Source organism: Phyllostomus hastatus, unplaced genomic scaffold, assembly GCF_019186645.2.
Source record: "Phyllostomus hastatus isolate PE091 unplaced genomic scaffold, TTU_PhHast_1.1 phas_contig_159, whole genome shotgun sequence".
In the NCBI taxonomy this organism is placed as follows: Eukaryota; Metazoa; Chordata; class Mammalia; order Chiroptera; family Phyllostomidae; genus Phyllostomus; species Phyllostomus hastatus.
In genome coordinates this window covers 22,306,226-22,334,152 of record NW_025333640.1, presented here as the reverse complement: position 1 = coordinate 22,334,152, position 27,927 = coordinate 22,306,226, and the positions used below count along the sequence as shown (strand labels likewise).

General features: G+C 36.6%; 1 protein-coding gene across 3 annotated transcripts in view; it reads left to right on the top strand.

Annotated features, from left to right (window-relative positions):
• ARFIP1 (ADP ribosylation factor interacting protein 1) overlaps window positions 1-27,927 on the top strand; it is a 79,578-nt gene that overhangs the window by 1,270 nt on the left and 50,381 nt on the right. For 2 of the 3 annotated variants that reach the window (XM_045831657.1, XM_045831655.1), the window contains exons 2-3: window positions 11,896-11,975; window positions 17,077-17,178. In XM_045831657.1, coding sequence (XP_045687613.1) covers window positions 11,898-11,975; window positions 17,077-17,178 — 180 coding nt within the window. In that variant the 5' untranslated portion in view covers window positions 11,896-11,897. The remainder of the gene's footprint in view (window positions 1-11,895; window positions 11,976-17,076; window positions 17,179-27,927) is intronic. The other variant, XM_045831656.1, reaches the window with a different exon arrangement.

The window sequence follows — 27,927 nt, the reverse complement described above, 5'->3', positions numbered from 1 at the left end:
TGTCCTGTTTGTTTTCCTTGCCTAGCATGACCAACACCCTCTCCCAGCCACCACGGTCTGACGCTAGAAAGTATTTCTAATCTTATTTTATTTTTTAGATTAAAATCTCTGCCTCACTTTCATTATTTTTCAAAGTAATAAATTATCTTAATCTTGGGTTATGTCTGTGACTCAACCCCAACTCTGAAATTATGTGCAAAGTTTTGTGTGAGTGCATTTTGGCATCGGGGAGGGTCCATTCTTTTTATCAAATTCTCAAAGGAGATATATAACCTCCAGATAGTGTGTGTATGTGTGTGTGTGTGTGTATATACAACATATATGTATGCTGTGTATATATATGATATATAACCCCCAGATGTATAACCATGTCTTAGTGTCTTGTTGAAGTTAATGGAAACTTTTGTGGGGCTTTATTTTTCAAAATTTAAATAGCTTGTTTGGGGAGAGTAGAATGCAGAGATTCTAGCTTTATACTGAAATCTCTCTAACTACTTCAAAACATCACTGTTTCTAAATTCCTCCCTACACCTAGAGAAGGAAGTAAGTTGCCTACTTTAGTTCCTGATTTGTGGTTCTGAGGTTTCTTTTTAAGGATAGCTATTTGTGGCCAATGCCATGAAGATACAGTGTGTTTATAAATTAATGTGTTTATTAGTTTTTAAGTGCATATTATATATCACCAACCTAGATACAGTTCAGTGTAAAAAATAAATTCTTATTGCACTTTGCACTCGTTTTCTTGTTTTTCACTTTAGGCATCCACTTTGGGCCTTGGCTTTGCCCAAAAGGATGGGCAAATAAGATGTTTCATAGTGTTGTCTATAAGCTTTCAATATACTTTTGCTTATCATAACATCCCCTTTCCCACCATTCTATAATAAGTATATTAATGATTGTTCTCTCTTTTGAATAAGTTAGTACCCTTCTAAACCTAATGCAAGTTTAGAGTGCATATTTGAACTTACTGATTTGGTTGTGCAGTATGTGTTGATGAAGGATTAAAGTTCTAAATGGTTTACATTTGTTTTATAGAATGTTAGAACTTGAAGAGACCTGTATAGCTTATCATAGTCTGTATACAGTAACCAGTTTCTTCTGCTCACAGAATAAAATAATTTTCTGTCTAACACCCTCACTTGAGGAGGAGCAGAAAACATAACTTTACAAAGAGTAAATTATACTATATTAGTTTCCTTCTAATGTAATGACGGAATCAGGCAATGTGGCGTTATATCATAACACCGTAGCAACAATTAACATTCATTTGCTTACTGTGTGGCAAGCATTATGCTACATGCTTTGCACAATGATCTCATGTAATTTTCACAGCAACCTCAGAAGACAGCTAAAATTCCCATGTTTATAGATGAAGAAACTAAATGATTACTATGAAACTAAATGATTAACTGAAGCTAAAGTAATCTGCTCAGGATTACACAGATGGAGCCAGAAGTGAACCTAGGTCGTCTGACTCCCGTTTATGAGCCCTTAGCTACTGCTCTAGACAGTTTCTATCATATTTTCTTTACATCTTGTTTGGCCTGAGTTAGAGGTATCTCACCTGCTTTTTTGTCAGCCATTAAGAAAATAAGATATTTTCTTTTACTAATCTACAGTGGACAAACACCTGGTTGAAGTCACACGGAAAAGTAGGACAAAGAGAAATAAATTTGGAGTGTTATTTGATAGACTTTTGCCATGGGGATGGATATAAATGTGTGTGTGTGTGTATTATGACATGAGGAGTAGAAAATGTGAAAATAAGGATTTTAAATAATAAACTCAGCATTGTGAGAGTCGAGAGGTACGTATACAGGGTCCGGCAGAAGTAATGCCTGCCTGAGTGGTTGGTAGGGTAAGAACATGGGTGTAAGAATTTATAGCTTTAATTTGAACATTTTGGCTAAAATGTCATATGGTGTGCTTGAGTGTGATATTGTTATAGAATTACATGCTTATGATTTTGCAACAAAGGTTTTGTAATAAAAAAAGGCATTATTTGTGCCAGACCCTGTATATTCCAGAATGATAGATTTGGGATAGAGTAAGCTATAAATTCAGGACAGGGGAAGGAGTAAATTCCACAGAGAATTTATGATAATACTTCTATGGGTGAAGAACTAACAATATATGTACAGACTGGAAAGAGTGGTTGCACATAATATGGAAGATGACGACTTAGGGACCATGACAGTCTCAAAGTCAGATATGTACCAGCATTAGTTCTAGCGTGTGTGAAGAGTACTGTAAAACAAAAGAATCTGCAAATAATCTTATCTTTGGTCTCAACTAGCTTTAGGCTGTCATGGAAGCCACTGAACAGCGCTTGTAGAATCTCAGCTATTCGTTGCTAGACAAAAGTATATTTTTTTTCCTTTATTCCTTTTCCCTTTGTTCCCTCTATCTTACTGTTATTCCCCTCTCCTCCGTTACTTTTAAACCTTCATCTTCGGATGGCTATAGGCAGGTGTTGCTGGAAATTGCTCATATCTTTTGTGAAAATGTGGCAATATCATTGCCAGCTCTCACCAAAGAGTTTTTTTCTTTCATTTTTGTATATCTCTGACAGCTTTGGGCTAGCAGCTCTTCAATGTTCAAGCTTTATCCTCTTTTACCCTTTGGAAAACTGTGACACACCATCTTTGGAGCAGGATCGTAAGAGTAGCAGAATTGGATGGTGAACCCTAAATCATCTGGGGGAGAGAGTAAGTTCGCCAGCTCATTTCTGCTAGCATGAAATAGTGCTTCAGACAGGTTTTCCAAACTTTCCTGCATCGTGGCACTCATGGAAAATGGTTATATTTGTATGACAGGCTGAGCCAGGCCCTCCCTGGCTCGCTGGAGGCAGAGGGGGCAGGGAGAGAGGGTCAGGATTTCACACATCTGTGATCCATCCTCAGCACGCTGAATGGAAGGAAAGCTTTGGCCTAAAGAGGAATCTGTTACTCTTTGTTTAATACCTTCTGTTTATTCAACATATAATGATTTACAAAGCACTTTGACATACATTCTCATTTTATTTTTATTCCACTTATGTCAGGACATTATGTTATGTAGGTAGGACAGATAACATTACCATGTTAGACATGAAGAAGTTGAGATTTTAGATCAAGTTCTTTGTATGAGGCCACACGTAATAGGGATGGGTCAGGTAGTCAAAACCCAGGTAGAAAGAGTCCTTGGGGGTTAAGCAGTGGCAAGTGACCTCCAGAATGGCCAGGATCCTGTCTGTTTGGTTTCAGAGTGCTACCTCCAGCATCTAGGACAGCTCTAGGCACGAAGTTCATCATAGCTGTCATTCATTGAGTGCTACTCTGACTAGGCATTATGCTTTATAAATGCTATCTGTGTATTAGGAATTCTTACTTTCTGGGAACAAATGAAGGAATAGGTGTAAAAAGCAGCAGGAATATTCAGTCCAAGGTCACTCAAGTAGCAGAAGGAGAATTCAAGACTCGGTAACTGAAGTTGCCTGACTCCAAAGCTTGTACTCTTCTCCCTGTAGTGACTAAATGATTTTAGGACACTGCAGAGTAGAGGTTGGATTCTAATTAAAGGGTGTGACACTGGTGACAAGAGGGTAATGATGAAAGGAAGATAGGCACGTGGACCGTTAAATGTGTATTTGTAGCAGTTTTGAGGTAGAATTCTAGAGAGGAAGACTGCCTCATTGGATTTCCAGGGTGTTTGAGGATGGGTGTGGAGCAGAAGAGAAATGTGCTAAAACTCAGAGAGTAACTTGGTCAGTGGTGCCACAGGCCCTGCTGACTAAAGGCTTAAAAATCTAGATCCTCTTTATATTTCGCTAATGCTAATTGTAGATTATTTCCTAAAGGTAAGTTTACAGATTATTTTTATTTTCCTCTTTCTGCATTTCCTAATTTTTCTATATAGCACATTAATTATACAAGTAACATAGTCTTGAAATAAAAGTTCAAATAATATAATAAGCAGATGGAATGAGAATTTCTATTTCTCTGACCCCTCTAGGCCCCACGCCCACTCCTAGTTAATTCACAATGAAATACACGAGGAAGCACTAAACCCATGATAATACCATATGCCTATTTAAATTAGTTAAAAATAGGATTTAAAAAACTCAGTTCCTTAGTCACACCGGGCACATTTCACGTGCTCAGTAGCCATATGTGTCTAGCGGCTGTTTTACTGGACAGTGCAGGTTTAGATCATTTGCAATAACACTGGCCAGTTCTGCTAAAACTTTAAAATACTGTGCAATTAGTGATATAATTACTATACTTTTGAACCAAGATTTTAAAAATCTCTGTCTAGCATTTTTTGTATTAGCTGATAAAATATTGCCATGTTTTCTCTCAGCTTTCTGTTTTAATTAAATACAGCTGGTCAAAGTCTGATGTTTTTCTTGGATATTTGGGGCCATAGTTAGCTGCTTTTCTAGGATAAAGATGTCAGCTTTTCTAAGAGCGCAAGTGTTTTCTATCCCCTTGAACTCTAGAACTGTATCTTGCTTTGTAGTTGGCACCCTCTTGAATAAAGGCATCTCAAATACAATATGTCTAAAACTAAATTGATTTCCCTCTCACTTCCCACCCCTCAGAAAACCCCAAATGTTGGTCCTCTGTCTTTGTTCCTTATTTCAGTGAATAGACTCCATTATCTTTCCTGTTGTAAAACTCAGAAAACTAGGAGTGATTCTTAATAACTCTCTCTCTCTGATATATCTAGCCTGTCAGGTTTTATTAATCTAGAATCTGTCTATTTCTTCCCATTTCTACTGCCACCACTTTAGCTCATTACTGTCATCTTGCCTGGAATTTGGACACTGGCCTGAATTCTTGTCTGCCTACTTCTGTTTTGGCCCCTCTCATCTGTTATCCATCCTGAGGGCACAGTGACTTATTTTGGAACACACATCCGATGGCCACTCTCCACTCCTCTTCCCCAATCTTTCTATGGTTTCCCATTGCTTCTAGGGTAAAAATGACACTCCTCAACAACGCCTGGGCCTCTAGCCCCATCTTTTCCCACGTTCTGTTTAACTCTCCACTTCAGCCCAGCCAGCCTTGTTTTAGTCCTTGTACTTGTCTTGCTCCTTACCATTCACCATTCCAAGTCCTTTGCTCGCACATACATTTCTCCCTGTCTGGACCACTCATTCTTTACTTTACCTTCGCTTGTCTCCTGGCCATCCTTCACACCTCAGCTGAAGTTTTGCTTCCTTAGGGAATACTCGAACCTCCAGATCAGGTAGTAACATCATACGTTTACCACAGTTCCAACTTCCATTGGCTTGTGTGACTACATGATTGTCTTTCTCTTCCACTGCCTCCAAACTCCGTGAAGACATGAACCACATCTTATTTTCTTGTTTGGCCCATGGTTGAATCCCCAAAACCTAGCTTAGTGCCCAACACCTAAATATTGACTGAATTTCCAGGCTGATGTTATTAAAGGTTTTAGTCCATGGATTTTTGTAATATAGGATTTTGAATATTAATATTTATAAATATAGTAGATAATAGAGTAGTGGTAAAACTGCCAGTTATACTACTTTTTTAAGTACGTGAAAGCAAATTAGTATTTTACTAATATAAACTTACATTATTATTGAAAACAGTTATTATAAAATATAGCACAGTATTCTTAGATTACTTTATAATAAACTCATATTTTAGAACAGTTTTAGATTTACGGAATTATTACAGAGATAGTGTAGAGAGTCCCACATACACCAAGCTCAGTTTTCACTATTACTGACATATTACATTGGAATGATACATTTGTCATGATTCACAAACCGATATTTGTACATTATTACTAACTAACGTGTTCAGATGGCCTCGGTTTTCTCCTAATGTTCCTATTCCAGGACCCCACCCAGGTTCACACACAACATTTCGCTGTCATGTGTCCTCTTGTTTCTCAGATGCCTGGCTTTTGATGACGAGTTGATAGTTTTGAGGGTTGTTGGACCTGTATTTTGTAGACTGTTCCTCAGTTGGAATTGTCTGACGTTTTTCTCGTGACTAGTCTGGGTAGTGAGTGTGTTTTCAGGAGGAAGACGACAGAAGTGAAGTGCCATTCAAGTCTTGCATCAAGAATATATACTGTCAAAATGCCTTAGCACCGTTGATGTTAAACTTGATCACCTGGCCTGAGATATTGTTTATCAGGTTTATCTGTTGTAAAGTTACTTTTTCCCCCTCCTCTTTTTGCATATTGTGGTTTTAATAAGAAAGACACTACAGGAAATACACACTTAAGGAGGTGGGGGTTATGGTCCACCTCCTTAACAGTGGAGTAGTACATAAACTTTTATGAATACTTCTGCAAAGGAGATTTGCCTCTTCCCTCCACTCATTAAATTAGTCGTGTGTGTGTGTGTGTGTGTGTGTTTGTGTGTGTGTAAGTGTATATACACATCAGTATTGACCCATGGATATTTATTTTATACTTTGAGTTATAATCCAGTACTAGTGACCTATTTTGTTGCTCAGACTGTTCCAGCTTTGGCCGTCAGGAGCTTTTTCAGTTGGTTCTTTTAAGCAGCTTTCTACTTTCTGGCACTATGAGATCCTCCAAGCTCATCTTGTGTATTTCTTGCCCCAGTTCTGGAATCAGCCAGTTGTTCAAGGAGTGCTGGTTCCCTTTACTGAAGGATGGTATAAGAAACCAAGATCTGGGCACTCTATGTGCTTATTGTTGTTGGGGTTGCTGCTAGGAAATGTGAACTAATTAGTGTGTGTGTGTGTGTGTGTGTGTGTGCGCGCGCGCACATATATATTTATAAATACTTCTATATGTAACTGTATCTGTATAAAGCTATATTCTTAGATTATTTGCTCTGAGCTTTTTCCACTGAAAAATTACCTGTGAATATTGATGGGTTTATTTTAGACAGTTTTGGGAATTTAGTAACAGAATTAAAGTAACTCTCCAGCTCTCATTCTTGGTTGACTTCACTGCTCATGCTCTGGAATTTAGCTAGCCATCTATGAAGAATGAGGACACAGTACACTGAATAATTTAGAGTTTATTTACAGCTGGTTTTCTTTCAGGGAGTAATTTAGTTTTGAGAGTCTTATCATTTTACTTCTCATTAGTTTCTCTGTAACACAATCTGAATGGGGAAAATAAAAAGACTTTTCCCAACAGTTAACTTAGTTACTTGGTTAAAAGTTGGTGAAGATGGTAGGTGTGGGAATAATTGATTACCTGTTAGGTTGATTTTTAAATTGTTCCCCATTACTAGATGTAATTGAGAATTATCTACATTTTGCTAAAACTTTCTACTTTAGAATTGTCAAGACTGATTTGTTTGTCTTAATGAACAACCTGAATTTATCACTATCTTACATGTGTGCAGTAAAATAGCTTTTGCAAATACCAAATAGTTGTTAACATAAAGGCAGCATGATGTAAGTGATTCTTTATTCTCTTATCTCTTTTTGTTTGAGTATTCTACTTATGAAAGAAAATGTAATGTACATTAAACATATTAATGTGGTAAATACCATTTTCAGTTCAACATCATTTGCATTGGACAGGGAAAAGGACTTTTTTCCTATTTTAAAAAAACTACCATCATAAAAAACAAAATTATGTTAAATTGTTTTGACTAAAACAGAAAGCTTCTGTATTTTAGATATTATTTTTCAACTCTAAACGTGTAGTTATTTACTGTGGACACTGTGTGTTTAACTCTCATTTTTTTTTTACTGTAAACAAGTCAGTTCAATTTGAATTAGAAAATTAAAACAAGCCTTCCCATTCTCTTCCTATGTATTCATGAGTGAGAAAAGGTAGACATGTTTCAATAGATTTCATTGGGAATGAAGGAAAAAGAGCCACTTTCTTTTGTCTCAGCCTGGTAACCAGTAGGCAAGTTCAGATCCAAGAAGTCCCAAGTTCTGCAACTTTCTCCCCTAAGTTTTCTGTATTTACTACCTTAGCTTTGTCCTTGGCACAGCTCCTTGGTCCTATATGCTATATTCATAGCATTTCTTCAACTTTTTTACTGAAGGACCCCTGAAAGAACCCTTCAGAGGTTTCTTTGGAGACCCATATTTTATCATAAAAATTCAAGGTATTTTGTAGAAGACATATATGTATTGTTTTATTTAAGTGAATTTTGCTTTAGATTCCATAATATCATACTTATTTTGATAAAAAGTGTAAATTCTCATTCCAGTATGATGTACCATGTTTATCCTTTTGCTTTCTGCCCTGTTTATATCTGCCTTTGGGTGTTTTGAGCATAGCATTTCAAACCCTTGTGGTATGTGAGCCCCTTAATTTGAAAAAGTCATGTTATGATATTTGATCAATAACACTCATCCCTTAGTATTAATTTCTGAGTCTTTAACTCATTGGTATAGTGGAGACTCAAATGCAGTTTTTCGTTTCTGGTATCCATGGAGTCTTTCATTTTCTCTTAACTCCCTGATCCTGGCAAATCTAGTACCCCCTGCCATCTCTTTCTTGGGTCCTAGGAGTACCCTAAATGCATTTAAGAGTTTTAAGGTATAGAATACTTCCTCATTATAGTTTCCCTTTGGATAGATCTAGTGTGTTTAATTTGTAGAAAGCAGAATGTGATTTTGATTGTAAAATCAAAAAAACCCCAAACAAATCTAAAGAACAAACTAAGCAAACAACCAGAACAGGAACAGAATCATAGAAATGGAGATTATTTGGAGGGTTATCTTCTGGGAGGAGGGAGAATGGGGGAAAAGGTATGGGTATTAAAAAGCATAGTTGGTAGCCCTGGCTGGCTCAGTGGATTGAGCGTGGGCTGCGAACCAAAGTGTCGCAGGTTCGATTCCCAGTCAGGGTACATGCCTGGGTTGCAGGCCATGACCCCCAGCAACCGCACGTTGATGTTTCTCTCTCTCTGTCTTTCTCCCTCCCTTCCCTCTCTAAAAATAAATAAATAAAATCTTAAAAAAAAAAAAAAGCATAGTTGGTAGGTACAAAATAAACAGGGGGATGTCAAAAATAGTATAGGAAATGGAGAAGCCAAAGAACTTATATGCATGGCCCATGGACAAGAACTAGGTGGGGGTGAGGGAGGATTGCTGGAGGGAAAGGGGGTACTGGGTACAGATGGGCAAAGGAGGAAAAATTGGGACAATTATAATAGCATAATGAATAAAATATATTTAAAATAAAAAAACAATCCCAAACAGTTGGATGAATGATATGCTTCAGGTGGCGTTATTGTTTATGCATTTTTTACAACTGCTAATTAGTAATTCATTTTATAGGTTATTGGTTCTTACACTCATTTGAGCATAAATACCTCTGGCTGATTTAAAGAAGTGGCGCTCAGAGATGACTTCAGGCATCTTTGGCCTCCAGTACAGATGCGTCTATGCGGCCCAAACACAAATGGTAGTTTTGTCAGAGGAACTTATCATTCTCTTTTGAGGACAGTTTTTAAAAGATGACAGTGAATTTAGGTAAAGATCAGAAAACATTTTAAACAGCACAAATTATGTTATTAACTTTTTACCACTTGTCATTCTCTATGTATGTTAGTTATCAAAGTTATGAACTTCTGAAAAAGAAATGTGAAGAAGGTCAGAGCCTTTAAAGAATATGAATAAAACACAGGTTTAGTACTTATCTCTCCTATTCTTAGAAATTCGATTCCCTGTTTCTCTGTTTGCCTGGGGTTATTTGGTCTTTTCTTGAGCTGTATGATAATATATTTTCCTAATTGGTGCAATTGTTTAGTGCGGAGGAACAAATGATAACTTCTATTTCACAAGAAAATAGGAGGCAGCAAAAGTGAACTTCCTGAACTTTCTTGTTTTCCATTTTACTCTTTGCTGTCTCCACAGCTCCTTCCTCCTCTTCTCCCCTCAGTGGAAGACACTGCCTCCTGTCCAAGGGTAATTTCTCTGCCTTTGCTCAGAATTCCTTATTGTTTTTAAAAGCTTTTTTAAAAATCTCATATTAGACTTGCAAAAATAATAGTTTCCTTATATTACTCACCCCTCCTCTCCTAATGCTGCATCTTATATAACCCTAATACAATTTTTATCAAGAATAAGATATATATTTATAAAATTATTAAGAATGAGAAATATCAGTACAATATAATTAACTAAACTATAGACCTTATTGGAATTTTACCAAATTTTCAACCAACTGTCCTTTTGCTGCTTTAGGATTCTATTTAGGAACTCCCACTGAGTTTAGTTATTTCTCTATAGTAACTTTTAAACTACTAAGTTTCTCAACACTTTTCTTATCTTTCATGACTACAACATGTTTGAAGAGTACTGATCAGTTATTTTGTAGAATGTTCCTCAATTTTGGTTTGTCAAACGTTTTCTCATGATTGGACTGCGCTTATGCATTTTTTGCAAGAATACCACAAAAAAAATGACGTTGCGCCCTCAATGCAGTATATCAAGGGGATGACAATGTTGACATGTCTTCCTATTGGTGATTGCTTATCACTTGGTTAGGTTGGATCTGTTGAGTTTCTTCACTGCGAACTCCGAATTTCTTCATCGCCTCTCTCTCCTCTTCAGTAGACAAAGACCTTGTGGGAGATGCTTGGAAATTATGTAGTATAAATCCTGTTTGTCCTCAAAACTTTTGCCCTCTTATTTTAGTGTCATCAGTGGATCTTCTTGCCTGCAACATTTATTATTGCGATGTTTGCCTAATGGTGATTCTTTCCCTCTTTCTTTTCTATGTTGATTAATTGAGATTCTTTTGTAAGGAAGAATTGTCTCTTTACCCCCTTTTACTTATTCATTTGATTATTTATGTCACCATGCACTCATTAATATTTGCCTCATTCTGTAGGTTTAAATTCAGAACTATCATTTATTTTGTTGCTCAGTTTCAGCATTGACCATCAGGGGCTCCTCCTTTGTTCTTTCTACAAGCCCCCCCTCCTTTTTTAATTTGTTTATCTTTAGAGCATAGGGAAATGAAGGTAAACAAGAGGGAGAGAAACATCATTGAGTGAGAGAAACATCGATCTGCCTCTCGTACATGCTCCCGCCAGGAACTGAACCCACACCTAGACATGTCCCCCCCCATGGGAATCTGACTGGCAACCTTTTGCTTTGCAGGGTGATGCCCAACCAACTGATTCACACCAGTGACACCCTCCCTTTTTTAAATTAACTTTCCTTTTGATACAAGAAAATGTTCTAGGCTTGTAATTTCCCTGCCCCAGCCTTAGCATCAACCACTTCTCCTTAGAATGCTATGTAGAGGCCAAAGTCTGAGCACCAGTTATACTCATTGGTGCGGGGTGTCACTACTTCTAGGCCCTCTCAGGGAACAAAGCTAGGAAACCTATACATATAAATACATTTGTGTGTGTTACATTTGTGTATTACACACACGTTAAAAACCATGATTTTATACTGATAATTGATTCCAATCCAACACCACAGGTTTCGTTAGCATTTCTCCTTTTTTTATTTATAATTTTTTTCTCCAACAGTGAAATATCTAGTTCTCAGTTTTTTTATTCTATTTACTTATTCATTCAATTCTATTATACACATAACATAATTTCAAAATTATTAATCTCTACCCCTGTGAAAAACTTTTACTAGACTAACAGTATTTAATACAGTTATGAATACAGTACATATTAATAGATCTTTTAAATTCTGCTTCATGTCTCAAATGATTTTATCTAATTATTTTTTAACATTGAGATATGTATTTTACATTCTGCATACTTTTTCTGAACTTTTGGTTTTGTTTCTTTCACCTGTTAAAATCCATAGGTACTCATATGATTGTAAATACTTTTGCAAAGCAAATTATGACTGAAGTAGGTATGTTGTGGGATATTTGTAAGGATATTGATGAAGTGATACAGCTTTTAACTAAGTGATTTAATGTGTGTTTAACACATTTTACTTTTAGGCATGTCTGACTGCAGCAATGGTACTGCTACTCTTGGTGCATCTAAACCAGCCACAGAAGAAGTCAAGTCTAATTCTGAGGTGATTGGGTGGCATTTATACTGCTCTTCAAAGAAAGCCCATCGCAATCCGAGTTTTAGACTGTACACACGGACTTCATTGATCTGCACATGTGCTGGTCCAAACAAACGCTTACACACACACACACACAGGGAAGGAGTGGCGGAGGGGGGAGGTTCTTCATTATAGGAAGCAAGTTACCATTTGCCTTTCCACAATGAAATGAATGTAAAAGTTGGGTCAGATTATAGTTTCTAGTTTAAATGTGAAATGAGGTTTCTGTTGAAATAGTAGTAGTTAACGGTTCATGCTTGAATTCATCTACTCTAATACTCTTTCTAATTAGGTATGCTTCAGAATCCAAGTGTACAGTGTTTTTTTTTTTTTTTTTTAATATTGAGTTCTGGATTTCAGACTCACTGAATCAGAATCTACAGAGATAAACACAGGGCCATGTATATTTTTCTGTTTATTTGCTTTTGGAAGTTCTGCAAGTGATTCTAATACATACCACCTAAGTACTACTGTTCTAGTCCATTAGAATAAAGAAAAGCATATTAGGTTAATTTATAGTGCAGTCAAGTCACTAGATATTTTTAATACCATTACTAATACTAGTAATGCCTCTCATATTTATAGTGCTTAAAGATTTACAGAGTAACACTTTCACATTGTCCCACCTTGGTTCTTAGGTCAATTTGATGTAATTCGGTTAGGTAAGTAGAATAATTATTTTCCCCATTTATTTGTTGCACATATTTAATGTCCGGAGAAGTGGAGACTGACTTTCAGGAGTTGGCAGGGCGGGAGCACAGCACAGGGTCTTCTGACTCCAGTGCAGTGTTTCCAAACCAGTTTGCCACCTGTACATGGGGCGCAGTGGTAGCCACAGCATTTTTTTTTCAATGACGTAAGGGGTTTTTTTGTGTTTTTTATTTTGTTTTTTAATTAAGAAAAGAAGAAAACATGAGCTTGGCTTGCTTTGTATTCTAGTCCAATCTTGATTAGAGCAGATAAAGGTAGATTTTATTCTTTGTATTTTTAATATTCAAACGTTATACCTTGAAATGTGTTTAAACTGCTGCTTCTCTATCTATGGAAGAAATAATAGCCTAATAGGCACCATTCACTGAGAGCCTGTTAGGTACCAGGCTGGGTTTTACACATATCTCACTCAGTGCTGCAGTGACCCTGTTTGCATTTGAGGCTTTCTACGTCATTTTGTAGATTAGGCAGTGGAGACCTGAAAGAGTTAACCTAGCCAATGAGGAGAAGGGCTGTGACGTGAACCCAAAGAAAGTAGAAAAGAGTAGTAAATGTAAAAAAACAGTTAGGAAAAATATTACTTAAAGGTAGAAGTGAGGAAGCTTGGAAAACAAGCGAGTAAGTTGATAATTGTGTTCGGTATTAATATATCCTGAGATGATTGATTGAATTTTTCTGTGTGCCCTTCAAAATAGTAAATACACCAATTTCTAATATCAAGAAAAATATACAGGTACTTTCATTCTTTTTTTTTTTTTTTAAGTAACCACCATATTTTTAAACATTTTTTAAGTTTATTTTTAGAGAGGGTAAGGGAGGGAGAAAGAGAGGGAGAGAAACATCAGTGTGTGATTGCCTCTCACACGCCCCCAACTGGGGACCTGGCCTGTACCCCAGGCATGTGCCCTAGACTGGGAATTGAACTGGTGACTCTGGTTCACAGGCTGGCACTCAATCCACTAAGTCACACCAGCCAGGGCACTTTCATTCTTCTTTTATGTAACTCAGAGGTCTAAAAAGTGAATTAAGCCCTGGCTGGTGTGACTCAGTGGATTGAACATCAGCCTAGAAACCAAAAGGTCACAGGTTTGATTCCTAGTCAGGGCCCATACCTTGGTTGCAGGCCAGATCCTCAGTTAGGGATATGCAAGAGGCAACCAGTTGGTATTTCTTTCCTCCTCTTTCTCCCTTCCTCCCATCTCTCTAAAAATAAATTAATTTTTTTAAAAAAGTGACTTGGGTACAGATCCTACACTCAAGGTTTGTGTTGATTAACAGGGGATTTTGAATTAAATAAAATGTAGAGTAATAATGCCTTAGAGTGGTACAGACGAAGAATTATAGCAGTTCAGTGGGGTATCAGCCAGGAATATCAGTGAAGGTGGCATTTAAACTGAGGGTCATAGTGTGGGTAGAATTTGAGCACATGAGTGATGTTGGTCACTGAACAGAGACATACAGAAAGGAAATTGAGAGACCTATATAAGAAGGTGTGAGTAGTTAAGTTTGATTTAGTAGGATCTGAAGAAGTATAATTTGTAGGTCATGGAAGGATTTTTTTTTTCATGGAAGGGTTTTGAGTGTTGGGAGGAGTTGGCTTTTATGTTGTAAACATTGGGGAAGGAGGCAGACATGTCAAACATATACGTTATTTCATAAAATAATGTAAACTAGTCTTACTACTATAAAGCAAGGTAAGGGACTAAAAGTATGTAGAAGGGTGCTGATTTATATCAGTTGGTTGAGCTTCCCTTCTTAGATAATGTTTGAGCAGAAACCTGAATGATATGAAGGGGAGAGTCCGCTGTGAAAATCTGGGAGTAAGAACCTTCAAGAAAGAGAAAACAGCAAGGGCAAATATAAGATTTGGTGTGTTTGAGAAAGAGTGGTGAGGCATCTGGGGTTAGAACTAAAGGTTGGTGAGGGACGAGTGGGAGGAAATGCAGGTTGGGGTAGCTGACGGCTGAGATTGGTTTCGCATGGAAATGAGGATGGCAGGCAGGTGGTAAGAACATTGGGAGATTTGAAATGTAGGTAGCACGTGGTTGACAACAAACAAATTAGATGTCAACACTACTACAATTAAAATATTCGTTAAGAAAAATTTGCAACATGAAATGAAAGTTTAAAAATGCATTCCCACATACACATCATCCAAATTTAATAATTATCTGGATTTTACCACATTTGCTCTATCCATTCCTTTATAATAATACAGCAGGTTTGAGGGTCATCTTCCTTTTAAAACATAAAATTGCCTAGATAGATCAAAGGAAAAAAAAAGAACAAGGCTACACACAATAGCATCTGTGACTGTGTTTCAACTCTGCATCAATATTGGCATGTGTTAGAAGAGCGTAGTTAGGGTGCCCGTAGTGACAGTTAGGAAGCGCGGCTGCACTGTAAACACCGGTGTGGAGGGAGCTGCTCCACTATTTGTCCTGTTGGTCCTGAGCTGAAGTTAATCTGCTATAATTACAACATCTTCCTATGGCATTTTTAGTTTGCCAAGCAGTTACGTATTTGATCCTTGTGATAGCTATAGGATGTATAGATGAGGTTAATAATCTTATTTTATAAATGAGGAAATTGAAACTTTCCTCATTTAGGGAAGTAAAGTGACTTCTATAAAGTTACATAAAGGGGCAGAGGCTGGCCGTTAAATTCATGTCTTCTGATACCTTGGTTAGATCTCAGATTCCTTGCAGTAGGCTTGTTCACCTTATACTTTTGAACCATGTTGAATTAATGCTTTGTAATAAATACATTAACCATTTTTAAAGAAGGCCATATTTTACTAATACGGAAGGAATTTCAAAGACTATTGAATTCTGAGTTCAATAGAATTGCTTTCTTTTTGTAGGCAAAGAAAAATCTAAATAATTCCATCTGACACAGAGGGCATTTGTACTTTTTGGTACTGGAACAAAATATAGCCTCAGTTGACATGCATAATTAGTCCACTTAGCGCTGCGCCCTTCATTGTCGAAAGCCACGATTACAGCAATTAGAGTTGAATATTTTTGACTTCTTTCTTTTCTTCTTTACCACTGTTTACTTTCTTCACTGCACTTTTGTCTAGAATTGACTGAAATTAAGAATATAGTCTTTTAAACTAGAAGAGAATGTAACTACCCTTTGAGAGTAGAACAAAATATCCATTGAGCATATGCAGCCAGTAAACAGCATTGGAAACATTTCACTGTATTTTTTAGTAAATTATCAAATAACATTTTAAAATGGCAGAGTTAAGCAACTGGATAAACTTTAAGCTTATTATTATATCACTTTATTTTTGCTTGTCCTCAGTGGTTAAAGAACAATGTTAAATGTGTTTTAGACGATACAATGCCTTGTACAATTTCAGAAGTCTAATTACTGCTAAGATCTTGGTATTAATGCTAATAACATTCTTTTACATCCTTTCTGGAAAGTTTCCTTTGTTTTATAAGTATTTTAGAAATTAGGTTTTACCATTAATATTTCCATATGCCCTCTCTTATATTGTTAAGATAGCTTTTTAGTGTTTGGATCAAATTTTGTTCATGTTACATTACATCTCTTTATTTTCCACGGGGTGTTCACCTGCAAATGCTGACTGTCAAGTGTAAAGCTTTTTAGAATATTACATCAAGGTATACTCTCAGGATTTGAAAAACTTAAGCAGTGTCAGAGTCTTGGGCAGTTACAGAAAAGGCTGTGGACTAGGAGATGAGTTGGCAGGGAGAGGAGTCACTGGGCATTGAGGGTGAAGATGAAGGTAATAGACGTTTGGTTGCCTAATTGATCAGTATGGAGAGAATTAGGGGAAGCAGTCGGAGAAGTAGGTAGGGGTCAGATTGTAAGAAGTTTACTAGCCATGTTATAACTATTGAGAGAGTTGTTTGATGATCCGATATTTTGAACTTTTATGTAATAAGATACTGGCTCTGCCTTTCCTCAGCCACATCTTGTGGAGGCTTTCCCCAGGATTGGAAGGGGGCTGTGGCTGGGCAGCCAAACATTAAGATAGGTGTCATACTTGGCTAAAACCTGACTTGGCAAACCAAAAAGAGGCAGTTTTGTCTTGCTGTTTTAAAAGATCTAGCATTTCATTCATATGTGGAATCTAATGAACAAACTGAACTATCTAGCAAAATAGAGACAGACTTATAGATGGAGAGCAGGATAACAGCTAAGGCTGTTTCTAAGCCAGATGCATTTTTATTATATTAATGCCATGTTTATTGTATAAATATTCGATGGGTTATAATTATTTTTTTAAATGCTATATTGGTGGCTTTTGAAGTACCATAAACATGAATATAGTCTTTTGAATTTTGCCTTTTATGATTTGGTGTTTTTTTCTCTTTTTTAGGAGTCTACCATGGCTCAAGATTCTCCCAAAAATTCAGCAGCAGAGATCCCAGTGACTAGTAATGGGGAAGTTGATGACTCTCACGAACATGGCTTTAACAGGGTAAAACTTCTTTTCTTTCTCTCAATACAAAGAATCACAATAACCCCTTAAATGTTGAGACCAAAGTAACCAAGTTTACTGTAGGAATATTTTCTTAGATTGACCAAAATGCCAGGAATCTAATGTGTCACGTGGGGTAACTAGGTTGGTCATCTCAGTGATTTGTCAAGGTTCAGTGCCAGGTCGGGAAGCACTGAGACTTTGAAGTTGCTGTCAGTAATTCTATTGTATGACCAGGACAAGAGCGTGTCTCACAGTTTTGGCTTACAACTTTACAAAGCTACTTAATTTTGTTTGTCATGAGAGAAAATATTAACTCTAGATTATTCTTTTAAACACTGGCACTGCCCAGTCTCTTTTTTATGTGTCATTACTATGTACTTCTTAAGCAGACTACTCCTGACTTGGCTGTTCAGTTTCGAAAGTGCTTTCCAATGCATACTCGACCCAAAGGAAGGTGAAGCTAGAGGTGCTTTTGATCTGCCTCTCATTTGAAATTGCCATTCAAGTGCATTTTAATGGGAACACCATGTGTTTGGACATAATCTGGGCTCAGACTTTAACTATGTAATTTCCAGTGTTGTAACCTTGGGCAGGTATTTATTTAATTTCTTCTAGTTTTTGTTTTCTAATATCTATAAGTGAGAATCTTATTTACTTCTATGGGGATGTGAATATTAAAAGGGATAAAATACATAATGTGCTGAATATAGCCCTAGAAATGATAGTGATGGGTTTTTTTCTGGCGATATTTTTATTAAACATTTGTTTTTATGATATATGGTACATGTTTACAACTTTAAATAACTTTAAAAATACAGTTTTCGTATTTTTAAAAATGGTTGGAAGATGAATTTTTTTTACAGTTTAAATAGGACTCGCCCTGGCCATTGTGGCTCAGTTGTTTAGAGTGCTGTACCATAAACCCAAAGGTCACAGGTTTGATTCCTGGTCAGGACACAGGCCTAGGTCGCAGGTTCAGACTCAGGCAGCATGAGAGGGCCACCAACTGATGTTTCTCTTTTATATTGGTGTTTCTCTCCCACTTCCTCCCTTCCCCACTCTCTAAAATCAGTAAGTATGTCCTTGGGTGAGGATAAATAAATAAATGGGGCTCTCTTTACTTCATATGTTTACGAATAAGATATTTTAGTTTAACAGAAGGGGATAGATCAGAATTTCTCAATCTCAGCACTATTGATGTTTTGGATCAAATAAATTCCTTGTTGTGGAGGGTTGTCCTGTGCATGTAGGATGGTTAGTAGCATCCCTGGCCTCTTCCTGCTAGATACCAGTAGTACCCTCCGGTTGTGACAAGCAAAGATGTCTCCAGACATTGCCAGGGGTCCCCCAGGCCGGGGGGGCGGCAGGGGAGGACTCACCTCTGGTTGAGAACCACTGTTTTAGCTGCATCATTTTAATCGATTTTACTTATTTTTGCCTCTGCAGTCCTTTGGAGGGACTGAATGTGTCTTCAGGCTGAGGTTTCCTTAATTGCAAATGCTTTAACTTGGTTTCCAAGCACAGCTTGTCCAGTATAGAGTGACTTTCAGAGAAGAAACAGACCCTTAGATTTTGAGCACAGGAAGGAAATTGTCATTTCAGGTTTAAGTCTTTCTGGTATTTGAAACACTAAGACACACCTGCATAATTAGAAAACTCAAGTTACTGTCATTAGACTCTACCTATTTCTTTATAAACTTCTACTAATTCAAATAATTATACCAAGATTTTAGAGAATGATTGCTTTGTCTTGTTTTTGGTAACACTTCCTTTTGTAATTTTATGCTGAAAATATTTATTGTATGTTATATACCAGATACTGGTGATATAACAGAGAATAAAAATGCCTGCCATTAGGGAGTTGATATTATAATAGTGTAATGAAAGCTAAAGATCTTTGATTAAGAAAAGTGCAATGCATATAAAATACTGCATTATTTTGGATATTCCCCTCCCCTCTTAAACCTCCTCTTCTTCTTGTTGCTGCTGGGGGTTTTTTGTCTTGTCTTGTTTTTTAAGCTTTAGTTTATACATACTAAAAAGCATCAGTGTTAAGTAGCGTGCAGCTCAGTGGTACCACCACCCACATCAAGATGTAGACCATTTCCAGGACCTGAACTGGCTCTCTTGCCCTTTTCTGGGCCAGACGCCTCCCTTCTTTCCAGGGTAATCACAACTCTTGCAGCTCTGTCCTTATAGATTGCTCCTGGCTGTTTCTGCATGGCATACAGATGGAATCATATAGTATGTACTCTTTTCTGACTGGCTTTTGCTCAGTATTATGTCTGGGAAGTTTATCCATATTGTTTGTGGCAGTGTTTAGTTCTTTTTCATTATAATACAATTTTCCATTGTGTTAATATACCACAATTTTTATATCCGTTCTTCAGTTAGTGGATACCTTAGTTGGTTCCAATCTGTTGCCATTATGAACAGAATTGCTGTGTCCGTTCCTGTACAGGCCTTTTGGTACATACAGTCTCATATTTCTGTTGGATATCTACCTAAAGGTGGAATTGCCAGGTTATGGGTGCATGATGTTTGGGTTTGGTAGATAATGCCAACTGGTTTTCCAAAGCCATTGAACCAGTTGATGATCCTAGTAATAAGTGACAGTCCTAATTTTCCATATCCTTATCAATTCTTGGTAATGTCATACCTTTTAATTTTAGCCATTCTGGCGGAAGCATAAGGGTATCTCATTGTGGTTTTGATATGCATCTTAATGGCTCACTGATGATTAATGATGTTGAACATATTTTCATGTTCACATTGACCATTTGGATATTATCTTTTATGAAGGGCCTTTTCAAGTACTTGGGCCATTTTTCTATTGGATGTGGGTGCCTTTTCTAGTTCATTGTCAGAGTTCTTTACATATTCCAGGTATACGTCATTTGTTTGGATGTGTGTGTTGCAGACATTTTCTTACAAGCTGTAACTTGCTTTGGCACTCTGTTACTGGTATCTTTTGATGAACAAAAGTTATTAATTATGATGAAATCCAGTTTACCAGTATTTCCTTTTAGTGATTTCTGTGACCTTTTTAGGATATCTTTGCCTATCCCAGAATGATGAAGATACTGTTTTCTTCTAAAAATTTTATTGTTTTGCCTCTTGTGCTTAGATCTGTGATTCATCTGGAGTTAAAATTTGTGTATGGTGTGATGTAGGAGTTAAGGGTTTCTTTTTGTCATATAAATATCTCATTGATATTCACAGTCTATTGAAAAGAGTCTGTTCTCCAAAGGGGGCTTTTGGACTCTTATTTCTTGGTCTTTTTGTCTATCCTTGCACTAAAACTACGCTATCTTTCTTACTATTGTAATTAAGTGTGGACCAAGTTATTAGCCATTAGCCTTGGTACCTGGTACTTAATTCCTCTACCTTTATTTGCCTTTGGGCAGCACTTTTTTTTTTTTATCCTTTCAAATTTTAATTTTAGAGAATCTTACTAGAGTGAAGTACATTACAACATACTATATTTGTATGAGTTCTTGTGCAGTCAAAGCTGGTTAACTTTGTAAGTTTACTCTTTGGTGAAAGTCAAATTCTATTTTTAGAGATTCTCCTGTATAGTTATTTCACTTTCTGTTGAGAGGTAGAGAAGTTAAAAAGGAAATGTTGGCTGTTCCCTAAGTGTATGTGAACTTCACCAGTGGGAAAGGCTCCTTAGAAGAAATAAACTAGCACACCCCCCTTCACTCCCTTAAAGAAATTCAACACCATAAAATGTTTCCATTTGCATCTGCTCTTATGAAAAATATATGTATGATGAAAGTTTCTTACATATTTAATATGCTTTAATTAAAATAAAAATGGAATAAAAATTGGCTTTGTGAACCCTTTCACCATGAGTAAAAAACAGTATTTCAGAAGCATCTTTTGACCATTAAGAATAAATTACACCCAAGATCTGTATTTCATTCACTATTAGGCATCCATAGGGGGTGGGGAAAATGTGGGTTTACAGTGGTTTGTATGCAAAATAATACAGAAATTAATGGATAATAATACAAGACTAAACTCTGTTTTGTGTACACATAACTGTAAACCTACTTTTATCACACCCTTTATTTACCTAAATTTTAGCACTTTCTCTTCATTATTTTCTGAGCAGTAAAAGGGAAATTGAATTTAATCTCAAATCCATATTTCTATTTTAATATAGATAAAAGTTCCTAAAAGTGTTAAAATGTATTTCTTAGCATTAGACTGTTTTATAGACTAGGAAAGATCTCCTGTAAAACTGGATGATACCCAGTTTTCTGAGATATTTTACATATATATATATCTTCCTTTTATACCTATTTGTTTGAAATTATTTAATGCCTTTTATTTAATGCATACTATATAATGCAGTTTAAAAATATAATTTTGTATAAAATTAAGATGGTAGCTTAAGCTGTCATAACTCTGCCGGCCAGTTGGTGTCACTGTGACACAGGCAGTGAAATTACAAATGCTTTTGTGTCTCTTTGCAGATGTTTCGTTTCTCATTTGATTTTCCTTCTTAGTCTGTCCTTGGAGAGGCTCTGGTTAGACTTCACATTTCATATAGAAATTTTAATGGAAGAACTTGTCACAGTGATCCTCTGGCAGCAGTGTTACATAGGTTAATGTTTTGAAGTTTATCACTTTTTATTAAGATGAAGGGCAACAGCTATATGTAGAAAGGATAGGATAATTATCTTAGTATTATTGCAGTTTGCAGCAAAAATGTCTTTGCTTCTAAATAAAAAGTAGTTCATATTTTTGAAAGATTAGTAAAGTTCATGGCTAAAGAATACTAATTACTCTTTGACTTGTAACCTACATATTATTTGTAATTTGTTATACTGCTGTCCAAATGTTAGATTAGAAATGTATAATGTGTGCCTTGGCTGGTATGGCTCAGTGGACTGAGTGCCAGCCTATGAACCAAAAGGTTGCAGGTTCGATTTTCAGTCAGGGCACATGCCTCGGTTGCAGGTTTGCTCCTTGGTAGGGGGCATGTGAGAGGCAACCGATGGATATATCTCTGGCACATGGGTGTTTTTCTGCCTCTCTTTCTCCCTCCCTTCCCTTCTCTCTAAATAAAAAAGTAAATAAAATCTTTAAAAAATTGTGAAAAATCATAATTTATTGAAAGGCTAAAGCCTTGTTGATTTTAATTATAATCCATAGGCTGTGCTTTTATTTATAAACAAATGCTATCTTGAATACGTTTTTTAATCTGTAGGAAGACTTTTTTAAATGTGGATACATACAGATATTTCCACAGTGATGGTCTTTGAATGAATTCAGCATTTATTTACCTCTTACCAGACTTGACTACTACCTGGAATTTAGATTTAGGTGGTACAGGGGTAGGGCGAGGCCAAGAGGTTAGGCAGTAAAACTCCAAAAGATAGGGATGCTGCAGGTTCTTGTTAAATGTTTGTTAAATGAATGAGAGGGGACTGGAAGAGAGAGAAATATGGTGAGCATGTGAAGGGGGGGTATTGATAAAATGAAGAAAATAGTTAGGTCGGGAGATTTACTACCTTGATCAAGTGGAATAACAGATACAGGATGAGATTGTGGTCAAAGGTAAGTTATTAGACTTAAGACTCCAGAAGTGCAGCTTCCTGACTGACGGACGACAAGGCCGGAGTGGCCACGGGAGTTCAGTCACCTAAGTAGAATGGGTCGTGAAAAGTGAGAGGCATTAGAGATGAAGAGGTTAATGCAACCTGAGACTTAAGTGTAGGCTGGCTTGTACTACATTAGTCTAATACATCTTTTATCTGCCCCACTATGTTTGGCTCTTTATTCAACTACAAATTACCAAACCTGAATCAAACTACCATCTTTTGGTTTTTAGGGGGGAAAATCACATACCTTTACTAATTGTTATTACTACAACCAGTCATTCTGTGTCAGTGTAGGTAGGCAGGCTCATGTGATAGATTTTATTTCATTGTAAATATTTCATAATTTGTATTTAAAAAAAATAAAGCAACAAATTATATACCATGCCATTAGCAGACTGTGTTTTTGGTGAACTATGAAAACTCAGCTTAGACACCTTGTATATCAGTTCGGAAGGAATTGCAAACTGAACATATAATCATTGCCTGAAAGTGTGCCCAATGACATGCAAAAGGCTGGGAACACCCAGGATAATGGTTAGAGTTGGGGATGGAGCAGAAGACCTGGAGGTGCCAGAGCCCTCGATAGAATGTCTGGGATTGACTGGGTGACCGTGTTAAGGTGGTGAAGAGGGCAGTAAGCTAGGGTGGCCGCCAAGGACGTGGGGGTTGGGGGGCTGTATTGCACATGGGTAGGAAAGCAGTTCTCTTTGACTAGAATTCCTCGAAATGTGGACAAAGGATTGCCTGCATCAGAATCACCAGACTGACTGACTTGAAATTCTGACTCCGGGCTCCTTGCTCCAACTTAATGAGAATCACAACAGGCAGCTAAGAAGAATCTGCATTTTCAATAGGTTTCCCAGGTTATTCTTACTCAAACTAAAGTCTGAGAACTGGTAGTTTAGAAGTACCAGTTGGAGGGCTGAGAAAATGCTGACCCTGCCTTCTACCCGCGTGGTAAGTAGAGTGTTGAAGAATAATCAGCTTTAGCTCAAGGTAATTGTGGAGAGGAGGCAGAGAAGCCACTACGAGCAGATTAAGGAGATTGCAGTACATTTACAGCAGAGTTGGGGGTGTGGAGGTCTGTTTGAATAAAAGCTGTACTTCTGGCAGATGTTCTTTATAGGCAGCCAAACATTAAGCAATAAAGGGAAATTTTAAATTATCAAAATGCATAGAACATTTAACGTAAAGTTTTCCATTTGTTTCTTTAATGATTATATGCTTTAAAATGTTTTATCCATTTTGAAGAATGAGAGGATGTTTAAATTGAGCAAATTTCTTAGTAAATGAAATATTAGTATTATATCCGATAGGTGCTAGCGATACTAACGGGGAACAAGATTGATAAGCACCCTGGTCTCAGCAAGCTTACAGCCAGCAGGGAGAGAGGATATAGACAAATGAATTTTAATACCATGTGAGAAGTGATATGCTAGGTCAAGCATAACATGTGAAAACTGGTGGGAGGAGTATATGGAAAGATCACTGGAGGAATTCCTATCCAAGTTGAATTGAAGGAGGAGCTAGCCCAATGAAGAAGGGTGAAGAATATTCCCATCAGAGGCAGCTTTAAAAGCCCTGAAAAGATGTGACACCATAAAATTGAAAATTCACTGTTACTGAAGAGGAAAATGTGGGGGCAAATGTGTGAGAACTGAGGCTAGAGAGAGAAGTAGGGACTAGATCCTACAAAACCTTAAAACCATGTGGAGTAGTTTGGACTTTACCTAAAAGGCAGTGAAGAGTGGCCGCTGAATGACAAAAATGGAAGTGTCTCGGTCTGATTCGCATTGTAGAAAGTTGTCTCTGCCTACAACTGGAAGAATGAATTTCAGGAGTGATAAGACTCATGACAAGGGAGACAGATCAGACAGAAACTAAGAAGAGAGTTAGTGTGATTTATAGAACCCTTGCAGAACCTTACTGATTATTGGTAGTGCCATATATGTTTTGAGAACCACTCTTTCATCCAAGATTTCTCCTCACCCTAAGCAAAAAGGGAAGATTAACTAGTTCTGCTTATCTATTGTAGTGTTGTGCATCTTCTTAAGGATGTGTATTTTCAAGCAGATTTGCTGAACATTTTGTGTTCTTTATATGTTGGTCTTGCACTAACTTTAGTTCAAAAGTAAATTATCATGCTAAATCATAAATTCTAAACTTAACATTTTTCTTAACCTCACTTTTGTTCTTAACCTCAGTTAAGATGTGCAAAATGGAAGCAAGTTATTTTGGTTGAAAATGAGCACCTCTCACAGCTTTATGAAAGCTGTTAACTACAAAATGTTATTTTGTATCCTTAAAAAAGGACTTAAAATATACATGAAACTCTTTTGCCAAAAGCATTATATTTTGTTTTAGCTTAATTATTTGAAAATTTATTTTTAAAACTATTAAATACTGTGGCACCACCCTCATAGCTGGAATAAAAAGTTAATTTCAGGTTTAGCCATTTTACTATACAGTTACACACAGCTTTGTAAAGACTTAAATTTTGAGTTGAATGTCTGTGACATAAAAATTCAAATAAGGGATTTTATGTTATTGGTTATAAATGGACTCTTTGTCTCTCAAATGTATTCCGGAAACTATAGGAGTGAATGCAGGAACAGATATTTAAAATGTTACTAAGCTAGGCACAGCCTTATAATTGAGATGCTTCAAAAAATTTTAAGGGTTAATATATAAAGGCACATTTTAACTTTTTGTGCACTAGGAGGCTTAATTATATTTCTTAGAGAATACATATTTAGTGAGAAAATAGTCAGTAGGTTGGTGAAATACTGTTATCTACAAGGCATACATTCCTCTCATACTGCACATGTCATTTGGTGCTTCACTGAGCTCCCAGACCACTATCAAAATGGTGATTCAGTTCAGGGTATGAATGGATCCATTTGTGCCACTTTGGGTTGAACTCCTTCTGTTTGTAACAGTTTAGGCATAGGGAGGCCTTAGTGCTTTTCAAATTTTATGCCTGCTCTACATAAAGAACATGGGTGTTTGTCTGGAAGCACTTTTGTTTGTTGAATTAAGGACTCCTAGAAAACCACTGGGTGAGATGTAATATCCTCAGACAAGTGGAAGTTGTTTTTTCTGGAAGCCATGTACGGCAAGATAGAAGGTATCCCTGTAATTTTTTGAAATCTTAGGTAATCAGAGATAACCATTGTATTTACTGTTTAACTTATTACTGATTTCCTTCTTTCCAATACTGCTACTACTATATATCTTTTCTGGAAATGTACACATTTTTGTGACAGGACAGATGATTCAAATGAGTATTGTTCTCTCAGGTGAGTTTCAAGAATATAGTAAACATAGTTGTCTTGGACATCTGTGCCCTTTGTATGTTGTTTGTATTTAGAACTAATAAGTTCAGCAAAGTTGTGGGATATAAGAGTAATAGCAAATCTCAATTTTGTTTTCATATACTAGGAATAACTAAAAATAAAATTAAGAAAACAATTACATTTACAGTAGCATCAAAAATAAGAATATACTTAGGAAAATGTGCAAGACTTTAGAACTGAAATCTGTAGCACATTATTAAAAGAAGTTAAAGAAAATCTAAATAAATGGAAAGACTACATCTCATGTTCGTGGATCAGACTTAATTTGTTAAGGTGGCAGTGTTTTCCAAATTGGTCAGATTCAGCAGAATCTCTATTAAAATCCCATTTGGCTTTTTTGTAGAAATTGACAAACTGATTATATGTAAATTGAATAGACCCAGGATAAGGAACAGAGTTGTAGGATGCACTACTTTTGATTTTAAAACTTCTACAAAGCTGTAATAATCAAAACAGTATGGTACTGGCATAAGGAAGACATATAGATCAATGAAACAAAATTTGAGAGGACAGAAATAGCCCTTTACATTTATGTTCAGTTGAGCTCTAACAAGGGTGCTAGGATAATTTTCAACATGGAAAGTATGGTGTTCAACAAATGGTGCTGCGACAATTTGCTACCCACATGTCCAGAATGAAGATGGGCCCAAACCTCACACCATACTCAAAAATTAACTCAAGCCCTGAATGTTGTGGCTTAGTGGATCTTAGTGGATTAAGCACTGGCCTGCAAACCAGAGGGATGCTGGTTTGATTTCCAGTCAGGGAACTTGCCTGGGGTGCAGTCCAGGTCCCCACTTGGGGGGCATGTGAGAGGCAACCACACATTGAGGTTTCCCTCCCTCCCTTTCTTTCTCTCTTTCCCTCTGTCTAAAAATAAACAAAATAAAATCTTTAAAAAATTAACTCAAAATGGATCAAAGATTTAAATGTTAAGCACTAAAATTACAAAATTCTTAGAAGAGAAATATAGATGTGAATCTTAACGACCTTGGATTAGACACTTGAGTTTCTTACATATGACACCGAAAGCACAAACAACAAAAAATAGATAAATTGGATGTTATCAACTCATAAAACTTTTGTGTTTCTAAGAATACCATGAGGAAGAAAGTGAAAAGGCAGCCCACAGAAAAAAATTAACAAATCGTATGTATGATAAAGTATTTGTTCCTTACAACTCAACAGTCAAATGACAAATGACCCAACCAAAACTAAAGCCAAATATTTGAATAGACACATTTCTCCCAGGAGGATACACAAATGGCCAATAAGAACCTGAAAAGATTCTGAGTGTCATTAGTCTTCAGGGAAATGCAAATCAACACTGCATTCAGATACTACTTCCTAGGATGGCTATAATTAAAAGGATAGTAAGCGTTGGTAAGCATATGGGGACATTACAACCCCCATAACATAGTGCGTGTAAAATGGTATAGCCATTTTGGAAAACAGTCAGACAATTCCTCAAAAGGTAAACATAGAATTACCGTACAAGTCAGCCACAAACATGTACACCTGATGTTCATAGCAACATTATTCATAACAGTCAAAACGTGGAAACAGTCCAAGTGATGATCCATCAGCTGATGAATGGATAAACAAAATGTGCTATATCCATACAATGGAATATTTTTCAGCCATAAAAAGAAATGGACTACTGACATATGCTACAATATGAGTAAACCTTGAACCAGTATGCTGCAAGACTCATACTGTATGATTTCATTTATATGACTGTCCAGAGTAAAGAAGCCCGTAGAAACAGAAAGTAG